Source organism: Tiliqua scincoides, chromosome 5 (genome assembly GCF_035046505.1).
Source record: "Tiliqua scincoides isolate rTilSci1 chromosome 5, rTilSci1.hap2, whole genome shotgun sequence".
NCBI lineage: Eukaryota > Metazoa > Chordata > Lepidosauria > Squamata > Scincidae > Tiliqua > Tiliqua scincoides.
The window spans coordinates 110,433,800-110,455,723 of NC_089825.1; the positions used below are offsets into that span (position 1 = coordinate 110,433,800).

The following is a 21,924-nucleotide window of genomic DNA, read 5'->3' on the forward strand; positions in this document are numbered from 1 at the left end:
TAAAGGTGTCCAGGCCAGTCGCCATCACCACATCCTGTGGCAAGGAGTTCCACAGACCAACCACACACTGAGTAAAGAAATATTATCTTTTGTCTGTTCTAACTCTCCCAACACTCAATTTTAGTCAATGTCCCCTGGTTCTGGTGTTATGTGAGAGTGTAAAGAGCATATCCCTATTCACTCTGTCCATCCTCTGCATAATTTTGCATGTCTCAATCATGTCCCCCCTCAGGCGTCTCTTTTCTAGGCTGAGGAGGCCCAAACGCCGTAGCCTTTCCTCATAAGGAAGGTGCCCCAGCCCCGTAATCCTCTTCGTCGCTCTCTTTTGCACCTTTTCCATTTCCACTATGACTTTTTTGAGATGTGGCAACCAGAACTAGATACAATACTCCAGGTGTGGCCTTACCATAGATTTGTACAACGGCATTATAATATTAGCCGTTTTGTTCTCATTACCTTTTCTAATGATCTCAAGCATAGAATTGGCCTTCTTCACTGCCGCCGCACATTGGGTCGACACTTTCATTGACCTGTCCACCACCACCCCAAGATCTCTCTCCTGATCTGTCACAGACAGCTTAGAACCCATCAGCCTATATCTAAAGTTTTGATATTTTGCCCCAATGTGCATGACTTTACACTTACTGACATTGAAGCACATCTGCCATTTTGTTGCCCATTCTGCCAGTCTGGAGAGATCCTTCTGGAGCTCCTCACAATCACTTCTGGTCTTCACCACTTGGAAAAGTTTGGTGTCATCTGCAAACTTAGCCACCTCACTGCTCAACCCTGTCTCCAGGTCGTTTATGAAGAGGTTGAAAAGCACCGGTCCCAGGACAGATTCATGGGGCACACTGCTTTTCACTTCTCTCCATTGTGAAAATTGCCCATTGGAGAGAAGAGAAAAGCGAAAGCGGTGTGCCTCACAAGACACGCTTGTGAGGCTTACTGCTGGGCAAGCGCCGGTGGTAGCCCAGCACCTCCTGGCGCTGGCTTAGCATCAGATGGGCACCTGCGCTCCGCCACTTGGCGGTCGCTTGGACCACCGAGCCATGGTAAGTTAAGCAGAGGCATGGGGGGGATGCGGGGATGAGGCGTTCTGGGGAGGGGGAGGGGTGGAGGATGGGGAGAAGGCAGGGAGCAGGCTTGACAGGGAGGCGGGAGGCACAGAGAGGGAGGCGGAGGCATGCTGGGGGGAGGGAACAGGGATGGAGGGAGGTGGGACTGGTGAAGCAGACTGCTGGATCCTGAGTGTTCGTGTGGGGCTCACTGCCCAACACAAACGCTTTTATCTCACTCGGCAGTAAATCGAGTAACCCCATTCCAGGGCTACTTCCCTTAACCAGGGGAAGGGGACAAAAGTACTCTTCTCCCGAGGTGCTGCCCCCAGCTGCCATGGGCACACAGGATGCAGCGGCAGCCATTTTTGCTGCCGCTGAAGTCGGGCGCCCTGGGAGCTGAGGACTGCACTGTAATACTCTGCAAAGCCTGGATCACATATCCCCAAGTGAAATATTCTGATGATGGTCTACTTATAGACACTGAACAATCTTGATGGATTCTGAAAGAGTCAAATTGAATTCATTCAATGATTTCCTGTTTGAAAAGCAAAACTTGCTATCACTTTCTTTTCAGTGAGCTTCTTGAATTCTCTGTAATACCAGATTTCATGCCAGTTACAAGATGCTGATCCCATCAATTTGAATCGGCTAATATAGATATGCTGAAATTATGGAGATTGGCTTATTTCTTTCAGATACAGAACAGTGTGACAAATGCCCAGAAAATCAGTACCCTAACAGTCGCAAGGATCAGTGCATCCCCAAAGTTTTAATCTTTCTATCCTACAAAGAGAACTTGGGAATCCTTTTGTCTTCCTTTGCTCTTTTCCTTGCCCTGCTGACAGTTGTGGTGATGTGGACCTTAATTCAACACAGGAGTACTCCCATTGTCAAGGCCAACAACTGGGGCATCACCTGCACTCTTCTCTCTTCTCTGCTGCTCTGTTTTCTGTGTTCCTTCCTATTCCTTGGTCAGCCCGTGAAGGTGACCTGCCTTCTTCGCCAAACAGTATTTGGCATCGTCTTCACTGTTGCTGTGTCTTGTGTGTTGGCCAAAACCATCACTGTCATTTTGGCCTTCATGGCCACCAAGCCAGGAAACAGCATGAGGAAATGGGTGGGGAAGAGGCTGGCAGTCTCAGTCATCATTCTGGGTTCTCTCATTCAAGCTGGCCTCTGTGTGGTTTGGCTGGCAACATCTCCCCCCTTCCCAGAGTTGGACATGCACTCCCACATTGACCAAATCATTATACAATGCAATGAAGGTTCAGTCTTCATGTTCTACATTGTCCTGGGCTACATGGGATGCTTGGCCTTGATCAGCTTCATCGTGGCTTTCTTGGCCAGGAAGCTGCCTGATACTTTTAATGAAGCCAAACAGATCACCTTCAGCATGTTGGTGCTCTGCAGTGTTTGGATATCTTTTGTCCCCAGCTACCTGAGCACCCAGGGGAAATACATGGTGGCTGTGGAGGTCTTCTGCATCTTGACCTCCAGTGGTGGGTTGTTGAGTTGCATCTTTCTTCCAAAGTTCTACATTATTATTCTGAGGCCTGAGCTGAACACTAGAGCCCAGCTAGTACGGAAGAAGGCTACTAGTCCATGACTTTTGGAATTGATCTCATATTTACCATCCCCAGCTTTTCTTTCTCATCTCCTTTATTAGTGAGCAAACAGCAACGAAGTAACCAGAAAAAAATAAAATACATAAAGGTTACAAAATATTTTAATAAGCAATCTATTGAGGTGTTTGTTTCTGATGAGTAACACCTCTGTATGAATATTAATAAGCAATTTGCAAACCATCTCTACTAAAGCATTCAAGTCTTTCAAATGCTTCCCTAATATGTAGCTGTTATCTATAAGCCACATGTTTAAATATTGGTAATGTTTTCAAATGTTGTCATCTGTTTCCATTTTGGACAGTCCTTCAAGAAGGATAACATGGCCAATAGTACAAAAGAACACTGAAAGCTCTAGGACTCTTAATTTCATCACATTCAGGGTGATCAGACATCCTCTTTTTCCAGGATATGTCCTTTGTTTTAACCTTATGTCCTAGAAAAGAACTTAAATGTCCTCCTTTTCCCTGTGAGTGGGCCCCTGTAGGCAGCACACAGCCTTCTTGTAATTAATAAATTATATGTAATATAGACCTGCAGTGAAATAGTATACCTGCCAACGAGAAGGAGGAGAGCGATTCTCTCAAATCAAGACATTCATCACAGTGACCAAAAAAACAAAACCATTGCAGTGACAAACTCAAACTGGAAATGAGATTGGAATGGGCCTTGATTACAAGCCTCAATCCAAATACATCTAAAGTTGCACAGCACGGATGAAAGATGATTATTCTCCAATGAGGGCATGCAATCTCCAATGCACTCTCCTACGAGTCTTCCCAGTTGTTTTTGCATAGGTAAGATAATAAAACGTGAGTCAGTTGTGATTCCATTGTACACATGACATTAAGCAATGAGTATACCCACTTGTGTTCCAGAATGAGAAATGCACCACCATTCATATTCTCTTCCCTTAAAGATGTACTCTCTTCTCCTAAGGTCAACATTCCTGCCCTTCTCTCCCCAAAACCATCTTCAGGGATGCCATTTAGAGAAGCATGGTCATCCAGTTTCCTCTTTCCTCACCCTCCATTCTTTAAAAAAAAAAAAATAGATATGAGGATTCTTCAAGAGCCCTTGTATTTCTTGCTATTGAAATATGAAGTCTCAACTCAAGTGACTGGCATCAAATGAGGAGGTAGGCAAGGATTGGGTGAAACAATATATTCCTTTAATTGTGGGGATAATAATATAATAATCAAGGAGGGAGAAAGTTAAAAAAAATCATCAGACCTTTGCTTATACAACTAGGCCCTAAAAGTCAGTCATTTCTAGGCAAGAAAAGGGAATCCTTACACATGAGAGGACACATAAGGTCACAAATGGAGATGGGGGAGGTAGGAAGGGAATTGTTGGGAGAATAAAAAGGGAAATAGTGTGGGCTCCTGAGGTTCCTGAATGAGAGGTGGGATATAAATATATGAAATAAACGCTGAATAAACAAAGTTTGCCTAATTGACTCTGCCTGGCAAACCAAACTGCTGTTGAAGGTCAGAGAATATTGGCTTCAGCCCATGTCTGGCAAAAGGGCCACCCCACTTTTTTCAGTGTGGGGTGCTGTGTACACAATCTTTGCAAAGAAAAAAAGACACATATACACACTTCAATTCACAATAAACAAGACTGACTTGTTTCCTTTTCAAATAGTGCACAGGTATGGGATCAAGAGCCTAATCCTATGCATGCATACTCAGAAGTAAGCTCCATTATAGTCAATGGGACTTAATCCATGTAAGTGTGGGTAGGATTGCAGCCCCAGAGTCTGATCCTGGTGTGAGGGGAGAGAGTTATAGACCTGCATTATTTGGCAAACCACAGCCACCCCTGTCCCATTCAGTGGTTATTTAATATGTAAAGCAAATAGTGGGCAAGTATGTGGCAATCTAGATTGAGACCTTCAAAATTCAGTTGCAGAAATCCACAGGGAATAAGTTTAAAGCAGCATACAAATATTGTAATGAGTTAAATAGATTGATAAATAGCAATACATTTCGCGCGCACACACAGAAACACAGACATATTCACACACAATAAATGGTGTGAAAATCACTATTACTACTAATGCCACTAATCTTCAAAAATAAGTAAATAAATAAATAGACCTCATGTATACCGAAAAGTTGCCTGATAAATTGCAGGCTGAATTAGAGGCAAGATCCCGTGTAGCAGTGCAATGCTGCTTTGGGAGGCACACAAGGCTTCAGAACCTTGTTGCCTGAGGGAGTGCAAAGAGCACTGAAAGAGTTAAAAGTGGGAACTGGAGCAGCGAGGAACAGAGCAATGAAAGGGACGGCAGAATGGGATTCAGATAGAGACGCAGGGAGAGCTGAGCCAGAAGCGGGATGAAGTGAGATCGAGAGAGACGTCCGTCTCCCGGCCAGCCTGACCCAAGCTTTTATTCATTCTTAAACATGTGAAGCAATACTGTGCAATACAAAGAGAGTTAGTGAAGGTTGCTAAGATTACACTGCTAGGTGACCGGCTAGCTCTAGCTAACCACAACATTCTTAGATAAGATGCGCTTCTCCATAACATCCTGTTGTTTACCGGCACTGGGCTTAAAGATAGTGTCAGCATATCTCGAGGCTTGCAGAGTGTGCTCTGCGCAGGCGTGCCTGCTGCCATTTGCCACATATTAAGGCTAAGCCCAGTGCCTGTGCATATAATTACCACAATCCCGACAACTTGTTCACTTGGCCTGAACAAGTTGTCTTGGGTACCTCTGTCAAATGTACAACTGCCGGTCATCTTTTCACACTCACACCAGGGGAAGAGAAACAGCAACAAATGCAGCCATAACAACCACCATGGTGCAAAGACTAGTCTCCCCAGGCCGCGGCTACCCACTTGCCTACCCACCTTGATTTACTGCTGATTTATTCTCTGTCCTTTTCTGTCATCATCTTCCCTTTTGGAAGCTGCTCTGAAATCTCAGGCTGCCAAACATCCTATAAAAATAAATTCTTTGCTAGACCTGGATGTACCTTCCTATGGAATCAAATAGAACAAGAATGTCAGGATTCAGAGGTACCCCAAGAAAGCTTTTGCTTATTTAGTAGTCTAAAGATGAATTTATTGATTCTGACCCCTATATAGAGCAACACCCAGCACTGAATGGAAGACTCTGATTTCAGGATGGAAGTACCTCCAGGATTAAGTGGCCTCTATTTTTATTCACCTGGATAGCTACCTACACTAATGAGCGCTAAGTATAGTGTTTTTGAGAACTTAGACGCCTCTCTGAGGGCTACAATTTCTGACTTAAAAAAAAACCTGGAAGATTTTATGAAATTTACTCTGTGCTCCTTAGAGAGATGGTAATAGGAAAAGTTAGTTTGTGTTGGACTGCTGTGAACATGTAGACTGGATGTTCACCCTGTTCACTTGGGAGAACAACTGTTTCAAGGTGGCCTCTTTTTGCCTGGGTACCCTAATTTTAAATGATGGTAGCCCAATAAACTGAGGAAAATGAAATGCAGGGATTCTATGCTAGATGGTAAGCACCAGGTGCCATGCCCTGGCCAGAAGTTTGTTTCACTTGGGCTTTGTTTCAAAATCATCACATACTAAAAAAGATAGTGAAAGCCAGTTCTTGGATGTCCACGCATTATTAGGAGAAAAAAAAAAGCAAATGAGGAGGATCACTCAACCTAAGAATCCAGATAGATATTATAGAATCTCTCAACATAAGAATCCAGTAGGATTCTATGGGGAAAAAATTAAAATAACCCTTGGTTTTGTTGCATGGTGCAAAAATCAAGATGTTACAAGAGATCCCAGATGTTGCACGGTAATCCCAGGTTCCAAAGCAAACTCAGTAGACACAGGTGATCAATTCCAGGCCTTTATTGTAATCCATCAGCAAAATGTTGTAAATCCATCCACATCTCCAAAGGAGACTGCGTGCATTAGAAGTGGGGAGGAGAGAAGCAGCAAAACGTCCCCTTCAGCTGACTTTTATTACAATCTAGGGTTCCCTCCTTGAAACACATACATGGAGACAATTCATTGGTCCGTTACACATCACCAGTTGTTCACTTTGTACATCTCATTTATACATCATACAGATTTGAGCAGGCCGTAGGTGGTACTGCAACCCCTTAATTCAAAAGCTGACCTCATCTCATCATACGTTCTTCTGTTGGCCTTCGAAATGCAACTTACTTTGTCATTCATGTCACGGTGTGTGTGTTCATCTAAAAACTGCTGCAAAATGATTCTCTCTGGGAATCTGACCTTTGATGTTAACCTGGAAATGATTTTGGTGTGTTCTCTTTTAAACCCTAGAACGTAGTTAGACCTCTAAATCTTACTTAAAAGACTGTTACGTGTTAGTTTCATGTGTTAATGCACCAAGACTGGTTTTAAAATGAAGAACAAGAAATATAAGGAGAGCTAAGCTTCCTAGTGGTTTCTATGAGAGCCGGTGTGAATATTTGTTTTCTAGCATTTGTGTGTGCAAGTGGTGCTCTGAAGAAGCCTTCAAACTGAAAAGTTCAAACTGCTGGAATATTTTTTTTCCTGTGGTCTGAAAACAAAGGCTATTCATTCAAATGCATTCTTATCTGTTGTGCTGAGAACACTGCGGCACGTGGCCAAGTTCAGCAAACCGTTTGTGAAAAACTGAAACCGTTTCTTTTACTCTAGTTGAACATTCAAAGATGGACCATGCTGTTTACGTTTCAGGTAAGCATTCCTGCTAAACTTCTACTGATAACACCTTGTATCCGTTTCACAGCCTTATGTTGTTTGGTCCACATTCATTCTTCTTCCTGCCTGCCTAGTTGTTGAATCATTAAGGGCACAATCCTAACCCCTTATGTCAGTGCTTTCCAGCACTGGCATAGCAGTGCCAACGGAACATGTGCTGCATCCTGCAATTGGGTGTCACTCATGGAGGCCTCCTCAAAGAAAAGGAATGTTTGTTCCCTTACCTCGAAGCCACATTGCCCTTATGTCAGTGCTGGAAAGTACTGACATAAGGGGTTAGGATTGTGCCCTAACTCTCTAGCACCTCCACTCCAGCCTTCCTCCATGAACCACTGTGCCACCCAGCATCCAGGGTGGTAACACTCCACAATCCCCTGCCCCCTTCCTATCTGATTACCACCAACTTATGGAAGTCAAAGCCACACAGGCTGATCAGCCAACTTCCCTGGATTGCTTCTAAGTGCCCTCACTTCTTCTCTCCCATGTTGCGACAACAGGCAACTCAGATCCCTTCCCAGGCCACCTTCAAGGTTATCATATCCCTCGCATGCGTAGGTCGCCTTGGTGGATGACCTACGCCGGGGACTGGACAGGGGGAGTGTGTCCCTGTTGGTCCTGCTGGACCTCTCGCCAGCTTTCGATACCATCAACCATGGTATCCTTCTGGGCCGACTGGCCGAGTTGCTAGTTGGAGGCACTGTTTTGCAGTGGTTCCGCTCCTACTTGGAGGGTCGATCCCAGATGGTGGTGCTGGGGGTTGCCTGTTCAACACCCTGGCCTTTGAGGTGCGGGGTGCCACAGGGTTCAATTCTGTCCCCCATGCTATTTAACATCTACATGAAACCGCTGGGAAAGGTCATCCGGGGGTTTGGAGTGGGGTGCCATCAATATGCTGATGACACCCAGCTTTATCTCTGCTTTCCTCCAGACTCCAGGGTGGCGGTTGAGGGCCTGGAGTGCTGCCTGGAAGCAATGCGGATCTGGATGGGGGCTAATAAGCTGAAATTAAATCCGGATAAGACAGAGGCTCTCCTGGTTCGGAAATCCTCGATGCTGGTGCTGGACTATCGGCTTGCTCTGAATGGGTTTGCACTCCCTCTGAAGGAGCAGGTCTGCAGCTTGGGGGTCAACCTGGACTCGCAGCTGCTCCTGGATTCCCAGGTGGCAGCTGTGGCTAGGGGGGCCTTCGCTCAGCTTCGGCTGGTGCGCCAGCTGTGGCCGTACTTGGATCGTGCAGACCTGGCCACTGTGATCCATGCTACGGTGACATTGAGGTTAGATTATTGTAACACGCTTTATGTGGGGCTGCCCCTGAAGACGGTTCGGAAACTGCAATTAGTGCAGAATGCGGCCTGTGTGGTCACTGGAGCTAGGCGATTTGACTCTGTCAGTCCGCTTCTCCGGGGGCTACATTGGCTGCCATTTCCGGTCCCAATTCAAGGTGCTGGTTTTGACCTTCAAAGCCCTATACTGCTCTGGGCCAGGCTATCTTAGAGATTGCCTACTTCCGTACAATCCGGCTCGTCCTCTCAGGTCATCAAAGAAGGCCTTTTTACAAGTGCCAAGTGCCTTGGGTGGTGGCCCAAGGAGGTTCGTGGGGCGGTGGCAAGAAATAGGACCTTCTCAGTAGTGGCACCAACATTGTGGAACTCCCTTCCCCATGACTTAAGAATGGCTTCCTCTCTTGAGTTTTTTCGGCGAGGCCTGAAGACCCTGGTCTTTAAAGAAGCCTTCTGATTTCATGGCCTTTTTAACACTTTATACATCTTTTAGTTTCTTTTTGACAGGCTGGATTCCTCTTTGATTTGCTGTTTTATGCTCTTTTTATTCTGATTTTATTCTGACTACTATTTTTATGGCCTCTGTTAATGTGTTTTTAATATGTTTTTATCTGTCTTAAATCATGTTTTTTAAAATTGTTTTTACATGTTGTAAGCTGCCCTGGGTCCCTTTCAGGGAGAAGGGCGGGATATAAATAAAGTTTATTATTATTATTATTATTATTATTATTATTATTATTATTATTATTATTATTATTATGCGTAGGGCTTGCTCCATAACACTCTTCCTGTTTCTGTGACCCCTCCTGCCCAGGAGAATTTGCATGATTGACAGTTTGCTGCTCTGGTCCCTGCAATGCTGAATCTCACCATCTCTGTATCTAGGGCCAGCCCAAGACCTCCTGATTCCTAAGGTGGCATGTCAAATGCTGCCCTTCTCAATTTACAATAGTCCCTTGAAGTACTTGCTAACAAACTCAATCCCCCAAAGTCTCATTAACTTCCAAAGTCATGAGAATGGTTCATTATTTCTGAGATAAGTTCCTCCTGTACTCAAAGGATCACTGTGTCAATGCAAGAGGGTTCCTTTTACTATGCCAATTATTTCTGTCAACCCTGGGGACTAATAGCTCTTGGGACTGGGTTTAGAAAACAACAATTAAAACTTGATTGTGTCTTCATCAGAGTTCAATAGCAGATGGAGATGGAGAAAGAAGAAGGTTCTCTGCAGCGCTTAATAAAGGCCCACCTTAAAACCAGTATACCAAGCAGGTAACAAATTGGGTCTGATTGTATTTTTTTTTAAAATAAAAGAACTCTTGACATAGTGTCCTGAATGTGAAAACCCTTCTATGGATGGTTTGATGATTTTAAGAGCTTGAATATAGGATTTCCCATCTTTAGTACAGTTTCGGTTTTCTGTCATTCTCCCAAGAATAGACACTATAAGGTCACTCTTCCAAGAATTTCAGCTTTCATTTTCATTAAACCAACAAATATTTAATGCTATAATGGTAGAGAAAAGCTTGAAAGAGTGTGAGAAGGGACAAGAGGCCAATCAACTGAAAGAGGGCAGTGTGCACATGTAGAAGGATCACCTTGTAATAGGTATGAGCACCCACTTACTTTGGCATAAAATGGAATGGCTCCTGAGTTAAGCCTTTTTGGGGGAGGGGGGTGAAGGCAGAGACACGATCCCCAGGATGGCATCATTAAAGGAGGGGTGAAGGGGGCTGTTTTAATTCACAGGGGGCTGCTGCACCATCCAGGAGTTAGACACCCTTGCTTACCTCCAGATTAACACCTTATGAGGTTTCTTTGTCAACAGCCAGATGGTTGGTCAACATGAGTGGACTACCAGAACTGAGGACATAGCAAAGGGCATGCAAGAACGAAACAGACAAGGCAGGATTCAAGAGGAGGAAGCGCAACGAGGGCAAAAGGAACACAGAGTAGGCACCTCTTAGTGGAACTATTGACCATCCTTGAAACAAACGCTTTCTGCTTCTTTTTTACAGAGACAGTTGAAAGGCTACATTCAGGCAGACACATATGGCTTCAAGTGTGTGTGTGTGTGTGTGTGTGTGTGTGTGTGTGTGTGTGTTCCAAAGTATGCTATTGCTGTAAATGAGGGGGATACACACTGGGGCTACAGTTTCTCCTCTTTGGTCACTACAGTCAGTGCTGCTGCCAGGCTGCTGGATGCCCTGGAGCCAAACTTTACACAGAAATCACCCCCATGGCAACCTTGTCCATCCCCCGATACCGTGTTGGGCACTTTTTGATTCATTGGGGAAAGCATGTATTGCCTTAGTTTTGAAGACTAGTGGCATGGTCCGTTCTTTTGAATGCAGTAGTACACTTGTGTTCATGAAAGAGGATTCACCCACAGGCATTCTGTGAAGACATACCCTCCTCTATTCCAATCCTTTTCTCCTGCTATGCAATTTATCTGGCAATGTGCTGCTCACCTACTGCCAATATGGGGGGGAGGGGTTGCTTCTACACCTTATATATGCCTCATGATACATATGCCTCCTATACAATTATCCAGTGGCCTCTTCTCTCCCATATCCCTGTGTGTACCCCAGTCACATTTCTTGTGGGAGGTGCCTTTGTCCTGGGAGCCTGGAAGGGAAAGAGTTTTTGAGAACTTGACTGAGAAGAATGGGGGGGGGGGGAGAGTCCTCTTAGCATGCCTACGCTCTGTTTTCATTGTCAGGGAACAAACAATATCAGGATTCACCTGCCAGTCAGATAAGGTTTGCAGCTACGTTTGCCAGAGAAGACGAAATTCTATAATTGCTTTCTGACATTGAATTTGTTTTGATGCTTCCTGTATCTCTAGCAAGCATACTTACAGCACAATCCTATGCTTTACTCCAAAGTAAGTCCTCTGGTCTAGAATGGGGCTTACTCTCTGGAAAGTGTGCAATGTAGTTTTAAAAAACATTTTGTGTTGCATGTGCAGTTTATCTAAGGTAACTGTTGAAATTTGTACTGTGATGAGAGCTTTTCTGGTTTAAGCAGAACTGATATACTTTTATCTGATGGGAAAATTTTGAGTTTTTGTGTTCACCTTAATTTACTTCAATATTTAGCAGTTCAAGGTCTTTTCCTGTAAAGACAGAATTCTCACCCTCAGTGAGGCTGTCTAGCTGAAAAAGAATTTCATCTGAATGACCATCTTGGAAAGATGGATCACAATATCTGCCCTGGACATTTGCTCCGACAGATGAAGGGCGGGGTATAAATATTTTAAATTAATAAAAATATTGTATCATTTTCATCTCTCCTCTAGAATCCCTGTGGTTCAACTCTGTTACATTTCCAAAGCAGGAGCAAATAAATATCTCATTTTTTAAACATCTTTTTGAAATTTCCAGCATTAACAGTATAAAGTGTGATGCTGTCTCCTGCCTAGGCTGTTACAGTATCTTGGCTGAAGATGGACTCCATCAATCTGAAAGGAATACAGATGTCACAGGATTTGTCCACAAGGGATTCTCTATTGATCCAAAGAACAAGAGTCTTCTCTTTGCTATAGGCCTGTTAGTCTACCTGTTGACTTTGGCAGGGAATCTAGTCATCATTATATTGATCAGAGTTGACCAACGCCTCAAAACTCCCATGTACTTCCTCTTGGGGAATCTCTCTTTTGTAGAGATCTGTTACAAATCTACCGCAGTTCCAAAGATGCTGTGGGACCTCTTATCAGGGGACAAATCCATCTCCTTCATAGGATGTGCTCTCCAAATGTATTTCTTTGTCACTTTGGGAGGCACAGAATGTGTACTTCTCTCAGCCATGGCTTATGACCGCTATGCAACCATCTGTCACCCTCTGCGCTATACCCGGCTCATGAGACAGCCCATTCGTGGCATTTTGCTGGCGGTTTCGTGGATTATTGGCAACATCAATTCTGTTGTCAACACAACATTAATCTTTTCCCTAGATTTCTGCCACTCCAATGAAATTGACCATTTCTTCTGTGACATTCCTCCTATTCTGCAACTTTCTTGCTCTGATGTATTTCTTGTCAAGTTGATGAACTTCACTATCTCTGTGGGGGTCATTATTGTGCCTTTCTCCCTGACTCTACTTTCCTACACCCTCATTGTCTCTGCAGTGCTCAAAATCCACACGGCCCGTGGTAGGATCAAGGCATTCTCTACCTGTGCTTCCCACCTCACTGTGGTGAGCATCTACTGTGGCACCATCATTTACACCTATATACGTCCCTCCTCAAACCATTCCTTGGAAGAGGATCGCCTGGTTTCTGTGTTGTATGCCATCATTACTCCCCTGCTAAACCCCTTGATCTACAGCTTTGGGAACAAGGAAGTGCAGGGGGCCTTTTGGAGAGCGCTTGGGAAAAACAGGTTATAAGTATGGGATCAATGTCTTGAGAAGGTCTGATGTGACACACAGTCAATGGGTAGCCCAACCATATCCTGCACTGGAACAGGAAGGCTGACTAGCCTGTGCTGTATCCAGCGCAGGGTAGGAGGTGGCTGTTGTGCAACTTGGAATAAGGTCTTATTGGTCACCTGTTGGTTTCCTTCTGCTTCTGACCTAGGTACAAAATATGTGCTCAACTCTATGTGTACTAATTGTTGAAACACTAATGCATTTGTAAAGGCCTCTGCTAAAAAAAAAAATAATAAAGATTGATGGAAAATCTCCCGGTGATTTTTGTTTGACCTAGGTATGAGTTTGCAAAAGTTAGGGAGGGCCTTCAATGTTCCTCTCATCTTCACAAGTTGTTTATCTAAGGGGCATGTCAGGAACATAACAGGGGTTAGGTTACTGGGGGAGCTGCTCCTGTCATACCCCCACCAGACCCAAAATGCTCCTAATTCACCCACCCTATTTCCTCTGTTTTCCTCCCTGTTTCCCATCCCCCACTCCCACCAGATGCTTACCTGTACCAGCAGGTACAACTGAGTCTGGTGATTTCCTTCTAGCGCTGCCACCTCTTGCAACAGAACTTGGAAAAATTGCCATTGGTAGCGCACACAGATCACTGCCATCCGCCATTTTACAGTAGCAGAAAACCTTTCCACCACCGTAAATGGCGTGCGCTGGCCTGATTCTAGTTAGGATTGAACCATGTGGCAAGGTCTGTCTGGGACAGGAACAAGTGCAGCTAGAAGACCAACCATGGCCCACACCTGCTTATCCAGGATTAAGGTGGGCTCCAGGAGCATTACCAATTTGTGTACCTGGTCCTTCCTGCGGAATTCAACCTCATCAAGAACCAGTTAACATAATGTCATTGTCCACAGCATAAGGAGAATTTCTATCTTGCCCATATTTCATTTTATTGTATGGTGCAGATTTGTGATTAAGTGACCATCTGAGCATAAATATCATCCTCTTGTGAAGAGGAAAAGCTTGCCATATGTCAGGTAATTGCCACTCTATGTATATTCTGTTGCTTCAGCACCATCTCTCTGAACATTATGTGTTTCATATTTATATATGCCTGTGTGTGCCTACTAGTGTGAAAGACATTCAAATCAGGAAATGCATCCAGAATGCACTTTCATTGTGCAAAGTTACAGAGCTACAATTTCCTCACTTGCTCCTTTTTTAATAGCAAGGAGTTATAAGGGAAGCACAAGAGATGGACAATTCATAATTGCCTTTTTTTTTAATTAGATGTTTTCAGCTATCAGAGAGGGAATGTTAATTACCTGGTCCAGATCCAATGTATGTTATGATGGCTTCGGGTGTGGCATTTTAAGGTTGTGTTTATCATCCTGTGACTTGCAATATGTCCAAGAAAATAATTATGAATGTTCCTCTATACCTCAAATGTTGTGTATCTAGTGCTAAACTACCTCTACCGAATACTCTTACTTGAATTCTCAAAAGGAATAAATAATGCTATCTGTAAGAATCAAAATAGTATGTAGCAATCATTCCCCTGGGCACATCACACTGGCGTATTTGCCTAGCCTGGTCTGTGTACTGTACGATTTGGAACTCTGGCTTGAAGGAGCCAGAGGGAGAAGTATTGGTGAGCTTGCTCCTGGCAATTTAAGAGGATTTTTCTTTTATTGAGATATATTCCAGGATAGAGCTTCAGAATGGGTTACTTACTGCATAAAACAAAAAGATAAATACTGAGCAGGTAAGGTTATAATTGAAATACTATGTGTGATGAACAACATCCTCAATATATTATTACTTTATTACAACCTATGCTGGGCTTACAATTCAGGATCTAGCTAGATCATTATAGCTTACAATTCAGGCTCTAGCCAAGATTCTATCATTATCATTATTAATTTCTGGCCTTCCGTCATCATTTATGACCAGATCGTTAAGCACATGAAATGATTAAATATTTGTTGACTTCACTGTCTTCAGGAAGACATTCTGAGATGTATTGCATTAGTAAAAATGAAACAGGTGATGTTAGCAGCTAATTTCAATGAAAACTCATAAACATTTGCGTTTAGATCTGAAACCAGTTCTTTTCCTCAGTCCAACAACTAGTTCACACATGTATGTTCCCCACTTGATGGCTGCAGCTAAGCTTGCATGTGTGAGCCATCACACCTCACAGTCACCAGTTCAAATCACACTCCACAGTTTAATCTTATATTAACAGAGATGAGTTTTAAAATATAATTGCAGCTGCATGCAAGCTCCTTTCCCATCACACTAAACTGGAGAACTTTGGGCAATATAAGAATGTGGTGGAGCAGGTCACAAGGTCGTCCCCCCGACCTGTCCCGTCCATCCATCCCCCCACTACATGTGGCAATCCAATGTGGAAACAAGAGCTTAGCACTTGGGTTGAAGAAAGGTGACTGGTAGGGGAAGTTTCACGGGAAAACCAATGGGTAAGGAAGAGATAAGAATCCTTTTCTCACCCCAAAATTCTCCACTACAAATGGCATCATCCCAGTGGTGATTTCTTCAAAGGAGAAGCGTGGGCCAGGATTACATGTTGGAGGAAAAGGGAGAACTTGGAGTTCCCCTCTTGGACAATGCTGTGCTTGAGGCAAGTGATGCATCATTTTCCTCTGACAGATATGCCACATGCAGTTAATTATTTGTGGGGAAGAGGCAAAGAGGAGGAGAAATAGTAGCAAGGTGTCAGGTTCTTATAATGAACGTACCAAATTCAGTGGAGACAGCCACTAGCTAAAGTTCAGGTACATTCATGAAAAATATATCTATCAATAGCCATTACAAGTCCCCAAACACTTATTTCAGGCTGCAGTTCAATTCACACATTCCTGGGAGTAAGCTCCATCAACTGAAATGAGACTTACTCCTGAGTAGACTTGGGCTAACAGAGGCAGAAAACAAATCTCTGTGGGCCCAATCCAATCTAACTTTCCAGCACCGGTGCTGCCACAATGCAGCTCCGCGATAAAGGAACAAACGTTCCCATACATTGAGGAGGCCTCTGCGACTGCCTGCCCATCACAGGATGCAGTGCATGCCCCATTGGTACAGCTGCATCGGCACTGAAAAATTGAATAGGATGGGGCCCAAAGTCATCTTGAATGCATTGCATACTTGTTATAATATGTATCTCTATCAAGTTCTGGGGAATGTAATAATTCATTTCATTTAAACGGCACTATTTAGAGTCCAATTCTATTCTTATCCCCCCGCCCACTGGTGCAGCCACGCCAAAAATGGGCACACTGTTTCCAGTAGGGGAGGACAAATCAGGAGGCTTCAGAGGCAAAAGGAACTAAATAAAAGAGGAACACCCTCTCCTGCTGCTAAATAAAATTGGAGCAGCCACTTGAAAAAGCTCCTCTTAACCAGTTAGCTTAACCAGGGGTTAAGAGGTAGCAGGGGTTAAGAGCAGGGACAAATCAGGAGGCTTCAGAAGCAAATGGAGCTTAATTCCCCTTACACTTTTGTAAGCCTCCTGCTCCTCAGTGGGTTTCCTCAGACTAGCAATTTCACTAGTGGAAGTTTAGGGAGAAAAGGGGGTGGGGAGGCTGCAGAAAAGGGGATAGGATCCAGTGCATGCCCCCCACAGCCTCCCTGCCTCCCTTTAATACAGTATGTGGTCCTAGAACTGGAATTTTCCTTACCTTGATATATTGATGATGCAATGGTAAGAGGGTTTTCTGGGACATGGCAGAGTAAGGGCTATTTGCCCCAAGGGGGGAGAGATAGAATAAGCACTATTTCATCTGAATCTGTTATTTCAGACAAATCTAGAATCTGTTAACTTTAAAGTTAAAAACAAATATTAGGAGATCCAATCGCAACTCTCTTCTAACAAATAGTATCTTGGGGAGAAAAGTGTTCTGTGTTATATTTAGCTTGATCTGTGCATCCAAATTCTGTTTCTGGTTGTAACACTGGAGTTACCCCTGCCCTGATACAACACTGTTACAATCAGAAGGGAAGATGATGTGCTTAAAAATACTTCATGTGTGGTGGTTGGAGAAAAGCATTTTTATTGTCAGCAGGGAATGGAGTTCAGGTGCGGAGGTATGCTGACCCCCCACTGAATTCCATTATAATGGGGTTGGATCAGATATTCCCATAGTCCTGGGAACTGGAGTTTATGAAAACTGATGTTTCTTCTTGAACAGTTAAAGGTATATAAATTCTGTGAGTTTCTGAGAGTTCATTAGGAGGAGGAAGCTAGAAAGAGAAAGCAAAGAATGGAAGGCAGCACAAATACTTTCTAGAGATTAAAAATAAACTGCTGTTGTGCTTTGACTGTTCTCATGCTTGTATTTGTGTGGCTAAACCCTCTATTCCATGTGCCACCTTTTGACAAATATTCCATTTAATATTCCCTCACAGATGGAGCCCCTACGTCGGATGGTGCAGAATGGCACAGCTGTTACTGAATTTATACTCTTGGGGCTCTCCAGTGACCCAGAGGTCCAACTCATTCTCTTTGGTCTCTTTCTCCTTTGCTACTTGGTGGCCCTAGGTGGAAACACTCTCATTCTTCTCATCACCGCTTTGGACAGCAGACTGCACAACCCCATGTATTTCTTTCTGGGTAATCTCTCTGTTGTGGACATCGGGTACACATCTTCCACTGTTCCCAAGATGCTGATAAGTTATCTCTCTCAGGACAAGCGAATCTCCCTTGCTGGTTGCTTCTCCCAAATGTATTTCTTCATCTCCTTTGGTGGCGTTGAATGCCTCCTGCTGGGTGTGATGGCATATGACCGGTATGCTGCCATTTGCCACCCACTGCACTATGGTGTATTCATGAACCCCAAAACGTGTGTGCGGCTGGCAGTATCTGCCTGGATTTTGGGCTTGACTAACTCTGGTGTGCACTCTGGCATGATGTCCCTTTTGTCATTCTGCCGGGACAATGTCATCCGACACTTCTTTTGCGACGTCCCACCCCTGTTTCAGCTCTTCTGTTCTGACATTCAGGCCAATCAAATTGCAACCTTTGTGGTGGGTGGAGGTGTGATCATGTGTTCATTTCTGGTTACTCTGGTGTCGTACGTCTATATAGTTTCGGCCATTGTCAGGATCCGCACCAAGGAAGGTCATCTCAAGGCCTTTTCTACCTGTGCTTCTCACCTGACTGTGGTCAACATCTACTTTGGCACCATCATCTTCACATACATCCGTCCCAACTCCACATACTCCCAGGAGCAGGATCGGATTTTGTCTGTGCTATACGAGATTCTCACACCAATGCTTAATCCGATCATCTATAGCTTGAGAAACAAGGATGTGCAAGGGGCACTCCGGAAAGCCATGGGTAGGGCATAAAACTACATTCACAGAATCCAAATGATTGTGGGTTTTCTGCTTCAATATTGTGAAGCCAAGACTCAGTTCTCTATATTAGCTATATTAAATATGCTTCTGCCTGCCTTGTGGAAGTTTCAAGTTTCACTCTTGGAGCAGAGGATGTTTGTGATACAATCCACTTTTGAAAGTGTCCCACATTTCAGAAATAATTCACAAAGTGGTTTGGAATGAAATTGCTGTTTGAGAAAAAGATGTCCAAAACAGGATGTTTCCTCGGTCCCCTTCCTCAATCACATCCCTTGTGCTTATTGAGTCTGTGAACTCCTCAGAGCAAGGACTTCTCTTCTAATGTAAAGTACCATGCACATTGATGGTGCTATATTTTTATTATTAATAATAATAATTACATCTCCCTGGGTCCAAAAAGTTATCAATTTCTCTGGAGTACTGACACTGTCTTTAATTTTGAATCTACAGAGGTTGGAATGGTTAAGACCTGTCTGATTTATGCTCAGCACAGATGCTTCTCCTGGAATTTGTAGCTGAATCCAGTGACCTTGACATAGGTAATGCTGAATCTCGCCATTTTTAAGCTGTAGCTCTTGAATGGGAAGAGGACATTGTGGGTTCGAATGCTGGTTTGCCAGACATGGAGCAGGAATTGTCTTAATTGGATGGAGGGCAGTAGAATTAAATCTATAATAGAATTGCCAAATTTCAGATTGAAAGTAACAATGATAAAAAATATGGCTTTTTTTTTTTTTTTTACTACTCTCTGTGGAAATATTCACCATTTAAAAATTGTGTTCAGCCCCATTGTTTCCTCTGGCTATCGCTGCTCAGCCACTTTCTTCTTTGGCCTAACTACATGATTCACACAGGCGATCTTACCCAGTCAGGGATCACATTTGTATGGGACAATGCTGCAGTACTACATAGTAAATCACAGCTGTGAATGCAATTGGAGTGAAGCAAGCAGACTTGCTGCCTGAAACCTTGCAAATCTGTCTCGTCAGCATTGGCATTGACACCCGCCTCTAGTTTAAGTGCCAGCTGAAACTCCACCCCAATTTTGTCCCCCCTTTCTTGCTTGCAGGTGTGTTAGTAGGTGCATTCCCTCCTGCCACCACTAACTCCTTCTTGTCCACCTAGTTGCTTTTGCTGAAAGCTGTGAAGAAGGCATGGGAAGTGGATCACAGTGCCCTCCCACTTGAACCTGCCTGACCACATTCAAACACACTGACAGCACAATCCTAAGGGCCGTTTACGCCACTGGAATGAGTGTTCCAACAGCATAGTTTTATGGCTGCTGCAACCATGACAGTGCCAAAGTCTCAAGTCATGAGTGGCTGGGTTTGTGTAAGAACAAGGAGTTGACACCCGCTGCCACTGGTAAGTTTGTGTAAGGGTAAGGAGGAACGAAGGGAGGGTGGAATGGGGTGGGGTGAGCAGGACAGGAAGGTGACAGGGTGAAGAAGAGGACGGACTGGGCCCAGAAAGGGGGTGGGTTTGGCACCCACGAAAACCTAACCCCCTTTCCAGACTATGAAGCTAATTTAGGTTCAAGTTGACCCATGGCAGCTGTTGGGGCATCCCCTGGGGCAAGGGAACAAGTATTCTCTTACCCCAAGGAGGCATCAACAAGCCAAAATGCCCCTGCAGCATACAGTAGAAGTCATGTTTGCAAACTGTGTTGTCATTGGGGAGTTATGGAGTAGTCCAAAGAGACCCAGAGGCAACCGGAAGCCCTTCCCAGAGGTAAATAAAACTTTTATTAATTACCTCTGGTTGGCCTTCTGGCTCCTGTTCTAGCCCTTCAACACCATTAAATGCAGCACATGCTGCATCGAGTACAATGGTGGGTGACAGGATTGGGCAGAAAGGGTTGTACATTTTCAGTTTTCCAGTTTTCACAAAATTTTTAGAACAATTCAAGGAAAAAAGAAGAAGCAAACATTCCAACATTTATCATCTTTCAATGCCTTTTGTAAACAGTTTTCTCTTAAATAGAATTCTCTTAGCAGCAGCAATAGACCATAGGATCCAAACAGCCCAGTTCAGGGCAAATTCCCCTGTGCCAATGCAGTGGTACCATTGCAGCTTGAGGGACATCTTGCAGGGGAATTGTGCATGTTGGAGGTCTCCTCGAGGTAAGGGGACATTCACCCCTTTGCCACGGGGAAAGCCCCAGCCAGTGTCTACTTGGACTTAGGCCAACCAATTCATTAGTGCAAGTCTGAGTTTATCCATGTTGGCGAAGTACACCTGGGAAGGTGGATGGGATATGGCAAGCCAATCCCACCCCCTTTCCTGAGCCCAATCTGCTCATCCTGTTGCCACCCCCCTGGCCCATTGCACCCCCCTGCCCTCAGCAGTCATTACATTACCTGGTCAATTTGTGAAGGATTTAAATGTGTTCATTTGGAATTCGTATGAATTCTCACTTCCTTTGGGGGCAAGCAGTGGAATGTGACTGCTTTAGCAACACACTACTGGGGGATGCAGGGAGGACCCATTGATTGTTCAGTCCTACATCTTCACTGTAATGTGTACTTCTTCTCAATTCACAATAGTCCCTTGAAGCAATTACAGACAAGTTCAACACTCTCTGGATCTCATTAACCTCCAAAGGCATGAGTGTGATTCATTATTTTTGACACAAAATATTTCTGCACTCAAAAAACCATACTGTTGACCACAGCGAGTTATTTTCTGTAGCAGTTCTACCTGCTTTGGGAAGCACCCAAGGCTTCAGAGCCTTGTTGCTTGGTGGGAGTGCAGAGCACTGAAGGGTTAAGAAAGGAAACTGGGGCTAAAGGAGCATGGAATCAGAGCAAATGAATGAGAGACGGCAGACAGGTTTGAAGGTATAGATGCATCAGGGAGGCTTGAAACTGGAACAGATCTAAGTTCCTCGCCCCACCTCTACCAAGCTTTTTATTAAATCTCAAACACATGAAGCAATACTTGGTAAGGGGCTAGTTACAGCTAGCTGGGCCTGAGCTAAACCACAAAGCACATTCTTAAATATAATAGCATCCTGTTGTTCAGGCACTGGGCTTAGACACTCAACATATCACCAAGGCCAAGAGTTTGCTCTTGTGCAGACGCAACAGATGCAGGTGTGCCCACTGTCATTGTTGCCACATACTAACACCAAGCCCAGTACCTGTGCATAATTACAACAATTTTCACCACGCCAAATATTTCGCTCAGCACTAGGGACAATTTAGAAAGCAACAGTTAAAATGTAGTAGTGACTTAACACAGGATTTAATAATAGAGGGAGAGAGATTGAGGTTCTCTCAGAAGATTGATAAATGCCATCCTTAAAAGTCATATGCCCAGTAGGTAAGAAATTGATGCTTACTAGATTTTTTTGTTTGTTTGTTTAATCAAATAACTCTTGAAAAATGTCCTGAATGTGAAAGCCCCTCTATGTATGACTTGAGATTCTGAGAGACTGAAAATATGATTCCCCATCTCTAGTTCAATTTCACCTTTCAGTCACTGTTCCAAACATTT

At 44.0% G+C, this 21,924-nt stretch overlaps 2 protein-coding genes across 2 annotated transcripts; both read left to right on the forward strand.

Annotated features, from left to right (window-relative positions):
- The first annotated feature begins 7,344 nt into the window (after positions 1–7,344).
- LOC136653138 (olfactory receptor 5A1-like) lies at positions 7,345–13,062 on the forward strand. Its single transcript, XM_066630058.1, has 3 exons — positions 7,345–7,369; positions 7,891–7,944; positions 12,098–13,062. Exons 1-3 carry the CDS (start codon positions 7,345–7,347, stop codon positions 13,060–13,062), a joined length of 1,044 nt encoding a protein of 347 aa, XP_066486155.1.
- Positions 13,063–17,493: 4,431 nt separating this feature from the next.
- Positions 17,494–18,417, forward strand: LOC136653139 (olfactory receptor 5V1-like). The gene has a single exon (XM_066630059.1). The coding sequence runs from the start codon at positions 17,494–17,496 to the stop codon at positions 18,415–18,417; it is 924 nt and encodes a 307-aa protein (XP_066486156.1).
- Positions 18,418–21,924: the final 3,507 nt, after the last annotated feature.

What these genes read in the sequence shown, in the direction of transcription:
- LOC136653138 (XM_066630058.1), top strand. Translation starts at nt 7,345, where the DNA reads ATGGACCATGCTGTTTACGTTTCAG. An exon ending in CCATGCTGTTTACGTTTCAG is followed by an intron (nt 7,370 to 7,890) that starts GTAAGCATTCCT and finishes TTGCGACAACAG; the next exon opens with GCAACTCAGATCCCTTCCCA. An exon ending in TTATCATATCCCTCGCATGC is followed by an intron (nt 7,945 to 12,097) that starts GTAGGTCGCCTT and finishes TCTCCTGCCTAG; the next exon opens with GCTGTTACAGTATCTTGGCT.
- LOC136653139 (XM_066630059.1), top strand. Translation starts at nt 17,494, where the DNA reads ATGGTGCAGAATGGCACAGCTGTTACTGAATTTATACTCTTGGGGCTC.